The sequence below is a fragment of the Centruroides sculpturatus genome, unplaced genomic scaffold, assembly GCF_000671375.1.
Source record: "Centruroides sculpturatus isolate CEXI.00-Female unplaced genomic scaffold, Cexi_2.0 scaffold651, whole genome shotgun sequence".
Classification (NCBI taxonomy): domain Eukaryota; kingdom Metazoa; phylum Arthropoda; class Arachnida; order Scorpiones; family Buthidae; genus Centruroides; species Centruroides sculpturatus.
In genome coordinates this window covers 132170-148168 of record NW_019384960.1, presented here as the reverse complement: position 1 = coordinate 148168, position 15999 = coordinate 132170, and the positions used below count along the sequence as shown (strand labels likewise).

General features: G+C 32.8%; 1 protein-coding gene across 1 annotated transcript in view; it reads right to left on the bottom strand.

Moving 5' to 3' along the window:
* The window catches only part of LOC111632426 (zinc finger protein 729-like), a 44076-nt gene extending 32812 nt beyond the window's left edge, over positions 1 to 11264 (bottom strand). Inside the window, exons 1-4 of the mRNA XM_023376839.1 lie at positions 10899 to 11264; positions 9850 to 9997; positions 9578 to 9762; positions 5065 to 5149 (exon numbers count right to left, since the gene is read on the bottom strand). Of these exons, the coding sequence (XP_023232607.1) occupies positions 5065 to 5149; positions 9578 to 9727 (235 nt within the window). The 5' untranslated portion in view covers positions 9728 to 9762; positions 9850 to 9997; positions 10899 to 11264. The remainder of the gene's footprint in view (positions 1 to 5064; positions 5150 to 9577; positions 9763 to 9849; positions 9998 to 10898) is intronic.
* Between the last annotated feature and the right edge of the window lie 4735 nt (positions 11265 to 15999).

The following is a 15999-nucleotide window of genomic DNA, read 5'->3' as shown; positions in this document are numbered from 1 at the left end:
GCGGCCCGAGTCGCATAAAATGTGTATAAATATATCAATTTCCTAGCTTAAGAAGTATGCAGCAAAAATTCAAATGTTATTTTCTACAACTTATGTGTGTGAATAGTTTTTCCTGCAATGAATTTAGTAAAAATTAAAACGAGAAACCGGCTAACAGACTCACCTCGAAACTAATTTAAAACTAGCAGTGACTAATATTTAATCAAATATTTTTGATACATTACGTTTACATCAGTTCTAGAAGCTAAATTAAGTATAACTATTCTATTTTATAATTATATATGAATAAATAATTTATGTAATAAATGTGATTTACCGGCATTTTCCCCCCTCTTTTATCTTGTATGTGGCCGGCGTTAGTTCAAAAGTTTTGAAATGCAGCTTTTACATAGTAAAAGGTTGCCCATTCTTGGTCTAAGTGGCGAGGGGGGTGTGAAATACATACTAAGTTTAGATAGAAAAGAAAAGCCACAATTTAATTTAAAACACGAAGAAAAGGTACTTACATTTTAAACAGAAGAAAAATTGAAACTCAACGTTGTCACTTTCGGGGACCACCACTTCAACCCTTTTTCTCTCTACCGTGCCTCGACCTACTCTCTCTGTCCCTTTTTTTTCGGTTTTACGACACTTTGTTCACATTTCTTATTCCCCTTTTACAACTGTACGCAAATGGATTGCACATGGACCGACAAAACCGCATCTGAGGGAGAACGAGGAGGTCCGATATCACTACATTTGCGTTTGCGCGTTACGTTCACGCGTTGCGTTCGGTTACAACTTACAAGTGTAACACATTAAGTCAAGACATCGCGAGCGATCGACCGGTCGATCGCGATCGACTTGTTGGCCACCCCTGTTATATGGTATAGTAGCCCTCTATCCCCCATCCATGAAGGAGATTCCCGTTTTTGCCTGAAGGGCGTGCTGTTGAAGATATAAGGGCTGGAAGTTTCGCCCTCTTGAAATTTCTAGAACAGTCCAAAACATTCGAGAGTATTCAGGAACATCTCGTATCATCCCACATCATTGTGGAAATTACAGAACACTCTCGAATGTTGTGAAATGTTCTGGAACATTGTGGACCATTCGAAGCCTTTTTTGTATGGGTGGGACTACCCATCGTTGGGGGTATATAAAGCAAGATCCGTCATGGGTTCGAACGTCAGTTTCAGCTAATCTATATATAATCGAGACGGGTTCATAATAATAATAATAATAAGCGCAGAGCCCAAACGGTTAGCGGTTCAAAGTTGAAATTTAGTACACAGATAGAGCCTGTACACACTAGGCGTTTTTCAACGCGCGTTTTAAAGAACCAAGAGTTCTATGTAGGTGTACACGCTCAAACGCGCGCTTTTGGCCAAGCGCGCGTTTATAGATTTTTGTTAAAACGCGCGTTTTGCGGGAGCTTTAAGGGCGCTTTGAGATATATGTGCTGCCTTATAGCGACGATGGAGGAGGCGCACACAAGCAATCACTTTCACGTCCATTTCCAAACTGAGCCAGTGCTAACGCCGAGCTAACGCACGTTTAAAAACGCCTAGTGTGTACAGGCTCTTAGGGTACGTCAAGAAAACGCATACTAACAAGGGATTTTTCGAAATTCCCCCCTCGAGGAAGAGGGACAGGATTAACGCTTCAACAATGGAAGTGTTAAAAAAAAGCAACGTGCAAGATTTACAGGAGCAGATGTGGATTTTTGCGTTTTTGCGGGAAATCGAACATATTTTTAGCCCCATCTAATAATTTACTAATTAGTTTGCAAACAGAGGGCCTAATTTTTGCATTTTGTGAAAACGGGTAAGATTGGCTGTAATGTAATAATCTTAATCTTCGCTATTACTTTTTGCCCGAGCATCGCCGGGCTTATCTGCTAGTATGAAATAAAACTGAGCATATTTTTATTAATTAACATAACAATATTTAATTATGTGAGGGACGAACAGACCCACAATAAAGTGTTATTTTAAATTTTAATTTGGAAAATATAATAGGTTAAATTCGAACGTTTTATCGAGTTAGGCTAAAAGCCATAAAATTTATTTCCCACGGAGTTTGTTCTTTGTTGAGTCGGATCAAGTTAGTCAGGAATGTGTCACCAGGAACTTTTGATGGAGAATCCATATTGGACGTGCGACCGTTAAAGGCTATCACCTGACCTCATGGAAAAAACCCAAGAGAAAAAAAAAGAGAAAAGAAAACGATCCCGAGGTCAGTCGTCATCCGAAGTCCCTCTACAGAAGTCGTCATTCAGGCCCGCCCAACCAAGTCGTTCTCCAAACCATTAAAACCGTGCCCCAGGATTAAAACCGTACCACCGAATTAAAACCGCGACCAGGATTAAACCCGAGAAAAACATTCGTGCTGGATTAAGCCTCTACACTCCTCCGTGCCTCCACCCCAGTGAACGGACAAGATTCTGATTCAAGATTCAACGACAAGATTCAAAGAACTGTCCATCCAAGAACTGTCCATTCAAGATTCAAAGAACTGTCCATCGACAAGGTATTTATCAACCCGCGATTCGGTTGTAAACTCTCTCTCTCCGCGGCCTAGTATAGTTAAGGACAATAATATGCCGATAGTATTTAGTATCTCTGTATAGTATTTAGTTCGACTTAATTAAAATCGTTATTTACTTGTTACTATGGAGTCCGAGTAAGTTACTTCCGCGTCTCTCTCCTCACCTCTACTCCGAATCCAAGCGCTCACACGCTACCGCTCGCGAATCTTTAGACGTAACGTCACGATTACCGAGTCCCCCAGAGACTCGGTGGTGTCAGATTCAGTCCTCCTGACAGGGCGCCAAAGAGGTGCCGACCCTACGGTCACAATTACATGTTTCACTTCATCATTTATTTGTGATTACAAGCCGAAAATTAGCGTGTGTCATTGCGTATTGGTGTGATGTGTGACAAAAATTATAATAAATGATTAGAGGCTTCTTTTCGTTATTAAATAAACAGCTGTATTAAGTATCCCGGAAATATTTAAAACTATGTGTGGCGGTATCTTAAATATTTTGTTAAAAATATTTTATTTTTAACAAAAATATTTTATTTTTAACAAAAATATTTTATATTTTTAACTGTTGTAAAATGAGAAAAAAAAGCTTGATTTTAAGGATAAAGATGAGTTTTATAAGAAATTGTAAATGAGAAAATGAGTAAACTCCTCATTAACTCCGACCCTACTGAAGATAGAGACGACCCCTTTCCACCTTTAATCACAAAAACTTAAAAGCATCAATCCCCTTAATAAACAAACCTTCCTTCTAAATTTAAGAAATTTTCGACAAAAAGCACATTAATACACACTCTGACATTTATGCATACAAAAAATCGCCGAAATTTTTTTACTTTCTCGACGTTTTAAGCTATCTTAAGTTTAAAAATGAAAATGTTCGAAGGATTATTCTCTGACCGACTTCCCTTTTTTATATGTAACAGCCGAGAAAGTAAAACATATTTAGTGTTAAATAATCAAGGATTTTAAAATGTTTTCTATGAAATTTACAATTATTACATTTACTATTTATTCTTGTAGATGTAAAATATCACAAAAATGTTATGTTAATCAATCAAAGTTCGATGTTCTGGCGTTATTTTATTTCGGGACGTTCTGATCTCCCATTAGCACAAAAATATAAAAGACCTTACAAAATTCTATTTGTCGACGTTGATAACTTTATGTCTGAAAATTCATACGTAAGTACGATGTACTGTACAGTACGTTACCTATCTGCGTGTCATTCCTTAACACTTCGTTTCATATATAATACATAAATGTATATGCAATAAAAACTTCTTTCAATGCAAGTAATGTATAACTATGGACTAAGTGTACAAGGATATATTTTCATTTGCATTCTAGGTGAAGAAATATCCTGTCCTCATGACATTCCAACATTCCTTAGAAGCACATATTGCTTAGTACATAAGTCAACAGATATCAATTACTTCGTGATTAATACAGTCGCTATTTAATTAGAAGTGGTTCCAGGAAGCTTTGCTTAAATCTTAAATAAATATTATATGCGCAAGTACTAAATAAATAAGTTAAAAAAATAACTTGGATGGAGCGATACTTTTATGAATCGAGTTTGCTAACGATGGATAATTTACTTTCACTGTGATACCGGCTCTCATAAGCAAGAAAAAAATGTGTTTTTAATTACAGTAGAGCGTCGATTTTCTAAAAGTCAATCATCCGAAACGTCAATCATCCGAAAGAATTCCAGTCGGCAAATTTAAATTTTCGCCAGTGCTGTGGCGCTTCAATCTTTGTCTGTCTTGGGCTACTCAAATATTTTACGTTTTTGATACTAAATCAACATCTGAAGTATAATTTTTTATTGTTTTTATATTTTTCAATATATTTATTTTGTTTGTACAAAATAAAAAAATAATTTTTTACAATACAATAGTCTTTGTTAGGCTTAACATCGACGAAAATTCAACGCGAAGCGACACGCAACGGAAAAAATTTCAACATCGGATCGTTAAACTATTTTTTCATACATAAATCGGTTATCCGAAATATCAGTTATACGAACAACCCCAGTCCCCAATTGATTCGGAAAATCGACGCTCTACTGTATTATAAAATGGCAAAAGGCTGAATTTTGAAAGTGCAGATCAGTTTATCAGTTCATCGATAAAAACAATAAAATAAATACCAACAGGCTTCTTTGTTATTTATTTAAAAAAAATCGAGTTTAATCATATAATTGGGTTGTAATTATAGAAAAAATTGTAGATCTATAAATTTTCACTGTCGCCTGTCTGAGTGTCAGTCCTTTCTTAATCTCGAGAACAAACGAAGATAAAAGCCGAGGTAAGATAATGTGAAAAGATTAGGGGCACGACACACCGATTAACTATGTAGAAACTTTTGGTGAAAATCGAAAGTTACGTTATTTCAATTAAAATCCTTACTCCTGAAAACAGTTAATAAATGACCGGCAAAACTGCATTTATATGAATGAAAATTTATGTATTACCTATTATTCTTATGAGTAGAAAGATACTTTCATTGTATTAAAGGCATTAAGCCTCTTACCTCTTTCGACTTTATAACCAGAATGACTCCAAATAGTGGATCCGTTTATATTGTGTGTGAAAATTGACTTTCCTTTAATATTTATCTGAAATAATAAAAGATTACGTTATATTATTAGACAGGTTGATCTTTATAAAAAAACAAATAAAAAAATTATTTAAACTGAAGCATAAAAATACACTTACTAATTAAATTTTTTTTTTAAAATATGGCCTACCAACTACTTTTTTTTAATAGTAATGTCTGTCATCTATTTAATACCTTTCAAAGGAAAATTTCGAATTCAAACAACGTGATTTCTGGTTTTCAGCAGATATACAGTTTACTCTGCCGAATTAAATAAATCTAATACTATATGAATATGTAAATAATAGTTTATTAAGAATCGGCCTGCAATTTGGAAATAAACTTATAAATTGTCACTTTATTTAGTCTGTACGACTGTTTGACAGTCCATCCTTAATTTCGACAACAGAGTTAGTTAGGTGAATGCCGAGATCAGATGTGAAAAACTTAAAAGCACGAGACCAAGATACAAGAACTTCCGATGAAGATCGAAAGTGACGTTATTTAGATTCAGAAAGTTTCCTCTGAAAGAAGTTAAATACGTAAACGTCACGACTCTATTACTAACAGGAAAAGCATAATGTAAACGGGCAAGCCACTGTTAATTTCAGGTAAAAAGAACATATTTTAAATTAATTAAATTAAAAAAAAAATACAATGAAAAAATTGCAGGCCATGTCATAATAAATATCTGCACGTTGATTGTGTTTTCTTTTTTGCAGTTAAAATAAGTTTGAATTTCTCTTAATTTCGGATCTTGTAGTGCACATAAAAAGCGAAAGTATAAAAATCGTGTCAAATTTAAAAGTCCCGAACACATTTTAACATCATACAACTTAAATATCATTGATTTTACAAATATAATACATTAAACTTAAACTATACGTACCTAAAATATTAATTTATAGGTAGAACAGTAGATACGTTAGAAATACGATGTCAAATTAAGTATGAAATGAAGCAATGTCAGCTACTACAAATCAAACTACAAAATTTTTTTGAATAACACGTAGCGTGTGTAAACAAAAGTATTATAGTTATTGATCCCGACATAATAAAATATCTAGCAAGTAATTGCGTTACTTTTCCGGCTGTTATGAGATTTTATTTTAAAAACAATTTATTAATTATTAAGCAAATTAATACAGGGTGTCCCATAAATTTTTAAAAATTTAAAAATTTATAAATGTTGAAAGTATTGGTATATTTAAATGAGGTTACATTTTAATCTGAAATAATAATTTTAATTCTAAGTACATGAATATTTAGACAAGTTATTTATTAGAGTTTTCTTCATTTAATTGTTCATTATTTACTATTAATATAAATATTTATATCATATTTTATAAATCTAAATCTAAGATATATTTTTTTTATTAAAAATAAAAAAAGTATTTATATCATGAATAATAACAATGTATACTTAATTTAAGATATGTATTATATTAGTCTTCTGTTAATGTTAATATATAAATATATAATTAGTATTTATGTGAATAGTATGTTTAAAGCATTTTTTAACATTTCAGGCTGTTACTGAAGAGGTCCATAAGAAAACAACAGTTAAACAGACCACAACTACAAAAACAGAATATCGCTGTGTTCAGTTACAGAATATCCCGATCCGATCTGTCAAAGGAAAGGTTACAAGTTAGCAGCATTTTATAACATATTTAAGTCTTAATATAAAACTTTAGTTTCACTCCAGAATTAAATTCTTTAACATGAGGAGATGAGTAGTTACGTGACGGAATAGTACCAACAAATGTTACGTGACACGCTTCGTACGTGTTTGCCGTCTGATGTTCCGCTTCGCCAAAAAAACAAGTTTAAGCAATGGCATCTTCGAACAATACACACTTGGTAAGTATCCCTACAATATTTTGTTTATAGCACATTTTTTATGGATTATTTTCGAGAATTTATACGTGTTTTAGAAATAGTTTGAGTCAAATCAGTCTAAAATCGATTACTTTTATGGAAGAAAACGTTTAAAACAGCCGTACATCTAAACTAAACTTGTGCACTTTTTAAAACGAACATCGTGGCCAAAACGTCAAATTTCTTTGTAAAGAGTCGAAATAACTTTTACTCGAAATCCGAAACAACGTAGCTCAGTTTATAGCTCGTGGAGCCATTATTTATACTAATATACTATTTTAAAATATTTTTTTTCCCTCTATTTCCCACTTTATATTATGGAAGAAAACGTTTAAAACAGCCGTACATCTAAACTAAACTTGTGCACTTTTTAAAACGAACATCGTGGCCAAAACGTCAAATTTCTTTGTAAAGNCTAATTAAATTTTTTTTTAAAATATGGCCTACCAACTACTTTTTTTTAATAGTAATGTCTGTCATCTATTTAATACCTTTCAAAGGAAAATTTCGAATTCAAACAACGTGATTTCTGGTTTTCAGCAGATATACAGTTTACTCTGCCGAATTAAATAAATCTAATACTATATGAATATGTAAATAATAGTTTATTAAGAATCGGCCTGCAATTTGGAAATAAACTTATAAATTGTCACTTTATTTAGTCTGTACGACTGTTTGACAGTCCATCCTTAATTTCGACAACAGAGTTAGTTAGGTGAATGCCGAGATCAGATGTGAAAAACTTAAAAGCACGAGACCAAGATACAAGAACTTCCGATGAAGATCGAAAGTGACGTTATTTAGATTCAGAAAGTTTCCTCTGAAAGAAGTTAAATACGTAAACGTCACGACTCTATTACTAACAGGAAAAGCATAATGTAAACGGGCAAGCCACTGTTAATTTCAGGTAAAAAGAACATATTTTAAATTAATTAAATTAAAAAAAAAATACAATGAAAAAATTGCAGGCCATGTCATAATAAATATCTGCACGTTGATTGTGTTTTCTTTTTTGCAGTTAAAATAAGTTTGAATTTCTCTTAATTTCGGATCTTGTAGTGCACATAAAAAGCGAAAGTATAAAAATCGTGTCAAATTTAAAAGTCCCGAACACATTTTAACATCATACAACTTAAATATCATTGATTTTACAAATATAATACATTAAACTTAAACTATACGTACCTAAAATATTAATTTATAGGTAGAACAGTAGATACGTTAGAAATACGATGTCAAATTAAGTATGAAATGAAGCAATGTCAGCTACTACAAATCAAACTACAAAATTTTTTTGAATAACACGTAGCGTGTGTAAACAAAAGTATTATAGTTATTGATCCCGACATAATAAAATATCTAGCAAGTAATTGCGTTACTTTTCCGGCTGTTATGAGATTTTATTTTAAAAACAATTTATTAATTATTAAGCAAATTAATACAGGGTGTCCCATAAATTTTTAAAAATTTAAAAATTTATAAATGTTGAAAGTATTGGTATATTTAAATGAGGTTACATTTTAATCTGAAATAATAATTTTAATTCTAAGTACATGAATATTTAGACAAGTTATTTATTAGAGTTTTCTTCATTTAATTGTTCATTATTTACTATTAATATAAATATTTATATCATATTTTATAAATCTAAATCTAAGATATATTTTTTTTATTAAAAATAAAAAAAGTATTTATATCATGAATAATAACAATGTATACTTAATTTAAGATATGTATTATATTAGTCTTCTGTTAATGTTAATATATAAATATATAATTAGTATTTATGTGAATAGTATGTTTAAAGCATTTTTTAACATTTCAGGCTGTTACTGAAGAGGTCCATAAGAAAACAACAGTTAAACAGACCACAACTACAAAAACAGAATATCGCTGTGTTCAGTTACAGAATATCCCGATCCGATCTGTCAAAGGAAAGGTTACAAGTTAGCAGCATTTTATAACATATTTAAGTCTTAATATAAAACTTTAGTTTCACTCCAGAATTAAATTCTTTAACATGAGGAGATGAGTAGTTACGTGACGGAATAGTACCAACAAATGTTACGTGACACGCTTCGTACGTGTTTGCCGTCTGATGTTCCGCTTCGCCAAAAAAACAAGTTTAAGCAATGGCATCTTCGAACAATACACACTTGGTAAGTATCCCTACAATATTTTGTTTATAGCACATTTTTTATGGATTATTTTCGAGAATTTATACGTGTTTTAGAAATAGTTTGAGTCAAATCAGTCTAAAATCGATTACTTTTATGGAAGAAAACGTTTAAAACAGCCGTACATCTAAACTAAACTTGTGCACTTTTTAAAACGAACATCGTGGCCAAAACGTCAAATTTCTTTGTAAAGAGTCGAAATAACTTTTACTCGAAATCCGAAACAACGTAGCTCAGTTTATAGCTCGTGGAGCCATTATTTATACAAATATACTATTTAAAAATATATATTTTTTTCTATTTTCCAATTTATATTATATAGCCTATAAGCCGTGTTTCTCGTACTTAAAGCAACACTGCGATCTTACAATAAAGTATTTTTCACTCACCTCTAAAGGTTCTGATTTAATTGTTTTATAACACTTCACATCCGTATAAAATTCTTTCTTGAAATTCTTTAAATCAACTTCAAATTTCTTTTCGATTCGTTCAGTTGTACAGTCCGAATGTTTTGTTTCTAACTCTTGTTTTATCTTCATTTTCTCGATTTACGATATTCTCGTGAGTCAACAATCTGTATTCAATCAAAGAATTAATTAATAAATATATGTTCATTCGAAATTTAAAGCAAGTAACAAAGAAAGACGAATAAACTCATAACTACTGTTCCCGTTGTAGCGGTAAACAAAAGGTGCACCCTCAAGGTTAACGGAAGAGACTTCAGTGATGACACGTCACCAGCACATGTGATACTTTGCAGCTATAAAATCACGTGTTGTATGGTTAATACCATGGTTCTTAATACGCACCTATAAATGTTTATAGAAAGAAACTAAAAATGAAATATTTAATCACATTCTTATAACTTAAAAACTTTCCGGTTTGCATTATACTAGGTACAGGGGCGGAGCTAAGTTTTTCGGAGCCTAGGGCTTAATGAATTTCAATGGAGCCCCATTTTCGTTAAATTAAAAGGTTTTAAATTGGGGATTAAAGTTTATTTTTAATAACGTGAAAATCAGAGTTGAAATATATATATTTATGAAATGTTAATAAAAACGTATTAAAATTTATGATAATAATTTAATTTTTGTGCCCCCTTAACACTTGTGGGCCAGAACTTGAGTCTTATTAATCTCTATGTATTAATATACATAGGAATTAATAAAGTATCTTAACTAGGTAGCCTGATAGTTCAATTTTAATTCTATTATAATTAAAAAGTAAAATTTAAAAAAAAATTAAAAAGCAGTTAAATTTATAAAATAAATAAATGAAACTACTAAAACATACAAATCAATTAAAATTTGATTATCATTTGTGCGAAACAACACTAAAATAATTCTTAATATTTATGTGGAAAAAAACGACAGTTGCAATTAATTAAAAATAGTATAATTAATGCAAAAAATTGAATGCAAAATTAATATCACATGAGGATTTGAAGTTCATAATTTACTTTTAACAAAAGTTTGTCATATTTGTTCGATATTTTTCCCTATTTTTGTAAAACGAAATTAAAGGAAAAACTTCCTATTCTGTTAATATATACCAATGCTCCCTAACCTACTTTTCCTTGTGTGAGAGACTTGGAAATATTTTTAGGAAAAACTTTTCTATGAAATTCACATCAAATCTGGAAATCATTAAACGCAATGTTCCTTCACACACGTATTAAGAGTTAAGCAAAAGATTATCAATGACCCCAACCTTTCTATACGTCATCGTCCAATACTCTGCTTCCAGTGCCCCCTGTCACCTAATTCCTTTTTTTTTCGCCCCCTAACATTTACTAGTCATCAATAGGGGGCCGCTTTTAGGGAAAGCTGCGCTAAACAGTCCAACTTCCGACACGTGTTGGTAGAGTAGAAATCTTGTTTCGACGGTTCTAATTGGAGTTCTGCGCTTTAAAATAAGTTCACCTCACACAGTTCCGTGGAGTCTGTTACGTAAAACTTGTTGCCTGTGTGCCTGAAATTTCAATACCTCCGACAAATATAGGAAACTTTTCTCGGTAACATTAGAAATTTTTGGTAGCGCCATCTGTGATCATATTAAATTTTTTCTACTTCTAGTCTAGTGTTCAAATTCTAGTAACGAGTAAAATCGTCATTAAGTTCGTCATTACGCGTTTATATCAGCCAATAACGGTTCGTCTGGTAGTCACATGAGATAATAAAATCAATAGCATAAAGAACGATGCGGTTACATAAAGGAAACATAATAAATTTAACACAAATTCTACAAAATTATGACATATAACTTAATTCATAGGAAAACCCAAACGAATGTTAGTCGAAATAGTATTTTTTATCGACAGATCTTGATCGAAGAATAAACGTATTTTTACACTCGACCGAAGAAAATATCTCTCATTCAAAACCTTCGACAAAATTTTCTAGTTTAATAAAGCGAGCCGTAAAAAATAAAATTTGTAAACACATGGATAACGGCAGTGTCGGTATCGTTCGACATCTTTAATACTGTACGCATGCGCCGAAATGTAAGTAGATTGCCGCTTGTGTGGTTGTGCCACCGCGCGACGAAAATGCGTTTAGGTCACCGCTTTTCCATGTCATGCCACATGTGCATCCACCCTAATGGAAATACATACGACTCCCATTAATTAACTCTCCACTCTATCGACCTTACAACATGAAAATTTAATAGCATCAATCCCCTCTTACAAACGAAGAAAAGGACTGACGATATAACAACGGAAGTTTATATCGACGAGTGATAAAAACGACGTGAATTCTATGAACAAATAGTTGTTTATCATACATCACGTGGGTTTCGTAGCTACTAATTATGACGTGAGTTGATGACGAGCTACCTCTCGACTCTGTTCTATTGACTATGAATTTGCATCCCCCCTTTTTACTGCTACAACGCGAACAAAAACAACTGAGATTACTTGCCTGTCTTTGTTAGGACTTTCATACTATGGACGACTGGTTCGACTGGTCCGACTCGAAAACGTGTTTACATCAGACTAAGGGTACAGTGTTGCCGGATCTGAAGGTTAAAAAGTAGCGTGGTTGTGCTCCAAAAGTAGCGGATTTGAACTGTTTGTAGCCCAAACAATAAAAATGAATTATTTTGCAACTATGCACTTTTACTAATGAAATAAGTTTGTAATATATGTATATACATACACAGGGTGTATCAGAATGACGTTTTAAAAATTTGGGGATTGTGGAGGATGAAATTTTGAACGTTTTGATATAAGGAACCTACAGCCGGAAATGAGATACGTATAAAGTTTCTACTGCACTTTGCACGTTCTATGAGGTCGGTATGCTGAATGAAACAGCAGAATACGGTATTTGTGACAAGTTTTATTGACAAAACAATAGAATACAATCAAACTGTACATCGAATCAGTGGCTGCACTACTTTAGAGTAAATGTTCAGTGTGACGACCACCAACTTCGTTACATAATGTGCAACGACGAACCATGTTTTGTCCGACTCTCCGTAAGATGCCACGCTCCCCTCTGATGGTATTAAATGCTGTAAAGATGCGCTCCGTAAGCTTATGAACTGTTCCTACAGGTGTTGCGTACACAAGGGACTCACGTTGACTAGCTGTGTGTTTACATCACAACGCCAGTGGATGCAAGGGGTGACCTGAAGAACGACAAGCACTGAGTACACAACGTCCTGTACACAGGCTCAGTTAGACCACTGTAGTTGTGTGTTTACAGTCTTTCATCCGCAGCAATAACATGACGTCAATGGATGGAAGGGTAGCTACCAAAGTGAAGGGCGGTCAAGCACTTCCTACCGCTGTAGACACTTTAGTTCAAATTTCCGATTATAGGTTCCTTATACCAAAACGTTCAAAATTTCATCCTTTACAATCCCCCAAATTTTTAAAACGTCATTCTGATACACCCTGTATATGGACATTCGGTGTATCTGCATCAATTTTCTCTAAATCAAAGCGAATCATTCGCAGGCGAGGCGATTCATTTTTTGAACTTAGAGACAGCGACTGCGGCTTTTCTTTTCAGTTTTAAGGCCATCTTTTTCCATTGTATCAAGAACTGTTGTATCAAAATTTAATAACTTTTGGATCACTTATTGGGAGAGAAAATTGGCAATTCCAACAGCATAATGCTTGTAGTAGACAATCCACAATTTCACAAGCAATGTCGCCTCCGTGCTTGTGAAGTTGTGGATTGTCGACTGGAGCGAACGACTGATGGAAAACGGAAGCAAAGTATCTTTATCTTTGTTAAACGTTGCAACTTTATTTATATACTTAAGTGTAATGAAATTAAATAAAACTTTATTACTTTTGTATAATACAATAAGTGTTTTGCGATTTTATATATGAAAATAAAAAAAGTAGCGAATTTTTAAGATCTGTAGCCTGAAGATAATTATCACTAGCCCAAAAAGTAGCGTGTCGCCCAATTTGAAATTTTTGTAGCGAGGGCACTTAAAAAGTAGCCCAATCTGCTACTTGTAGCCCAATCTGGCATCACTGTAAGGGTAATCTAGCCCCTTACGTCAGACGGGTCGTTGCAGTAGGACAAATTGAAACAGTTAATTATTTGTAATCGGGTTGGAGCAGTCGGTCATAGGCGTTACTCATTCAAAAATTTGAGTGAATTTATTGTGACTATTTATTAATTGATATCGATTGATGACACTCTATTCAAGTCATAAGATGGCAACCACTTTGATGAGAACAATAATTTTTTTTTTATTTTCAACAACTACAACATGTGGTAATATATAATACAAAATTTAATTTTTGAAAAAGTTTTTAAAACTAGAAAATTTAACATTTTTAAATTATATGTAAATGCACCATCTTGCCCCACCTGTGGGGTAAGATGGGTATATTATATTTATATACAAGAAGGACAAATTAAAATGGTTAAATTGTCGTTTTCTTCAATATTGGCGCAAGAACAGTATGCCCATTTATCACAACGGCTACATTTAGCCCAACTCTCTGTAGATACAGAGTATAACCCTCCACAATAGAGGCATTCTGTGTCATTTGTCTTTTGTTTCTTGTTAGGCCTACCCTTGCTGAAAGGATCTGTTTGTCGTCTGTGCAGCAATAAAATCTGCCTGTAAAAATTCTTCTGGATTCATAGGCCATATTCATGGTCAACCTGGGGCTAGACGGGTATCTCATCTTGTTCCCAACGTATACTTTTCATACTGACTGCAAACAAAGGTAAACTTCATTTCAAAACTAATCATTTACAGTTTTAAAACTTACTTGGAATACCATAATATATTCATCTAAAAGGTAATGTAAAAGTTCACAATGATACTTACTTTGTAGAAACTTTTTAGCAGGCGTAAAATTAGATGAAGTATTGCCGAAACATAAAATACATGTCTTACTTCCAAACAAAAAAAGCGATTTGGACGTTGTCCCATCTCATGATCCCTTTTGAAGTTGAAATTCAGTTCTCCAAATAACAGCTAGATAAAATAACATTAACCACAAATAAACAGACGTCTCCATCTAACCCCATGACCCCATCTTGCACCACCTTTTCCTGCAGGTGAGTAAAATGTTGCTTTAAAAGCGTCATTTTCAAACTTTCTATGTTACATTACTCCTTCGAAAATTTTAAAATGATGTTTCCCTATCTGAATTTATGACTACGATGAAAAATGTTACGATTTTCATGAAAGAAAAGTCAACCGAACCCGAAAGATCCATCATGTCTACCTGTAAAAACACTCAACCAGACGTTAGTGAGACAGTTGTCTTTAGAATCCTTTATTACGTCATAAGATTTAGATTTATTTAATATTCATTACTACTTATTGATTATCATTCGCAGCAGTTACTTGACTTCACTTGTGATATTAACGGGGCTAAAATTTTCAATTTCAAACCTGTAAACTGCTGTTATAGACCGTTTACGTGTGTTCGTGTCCTTCCTTAATCTCAGAACAGAGTTATGTAGGTGAAAATCGAAAACTTATTTACCGGAAGCTCGGGATTAACTGTAGTCACGTGATTTTTTAAATTGAAATATGATTAAGAACTACAGCCAATATAAATGATTTTTAAACACGAATTGCTATAAATAATTATAAATAATACAATTGAGAAATGTAAATGTAAGTAACGTGCACTTTATTCACATATTGAGTCTTACTGTCAAATATGCTTACACTATTCTTATATACTTATTCTTATATTTTGTTTTCTTTCTTTATATATTTTTGCTGAGCTTTACTTTATCAACATAATTTCACCAGTCTTTTAAACAGGATTTTAAGTATTTTTCAGTTATCAGTAACTTTATAAGAGAATAGTTATTTTGATAACTCTATATTCATCTAAATGTCACGTGATAGCCTGTAGATTTTTATTCCAACAAATATGAAAAATGTGGTTCAAATCGGATAAAGGATTTAGAAGTTAATAAAGGGGCGAAATCGCGGTGAAAGTATTAATTAATAGATTAAAAGTAATCGCAAAACGTCATGTTACGTGTTGTCAAATCGACCAGATCAATGAAATATTAATATTTAAAAAACATGCTATAATTCTATAAATACTTCGCATTTTCAAATAAAACTCTCAAAAAACACCACAAAAAAATGATCCTCTCGAGAGAGAGTTAATAGGCGCGTTCAGTCGACCCCCCTATAAGATAGAGATACGTTCCATTCTCTAGGAATCCGATTTCTTACGAATCCTTCCAATCACAACCCGACACATGTCAAGTTTACGGACTACGGCTGTTTGAAAGATTTTCTTCCATAAAATTAATCGATTCTAGACTAATCCGACTCAACAATTCCAAAATACGTATAT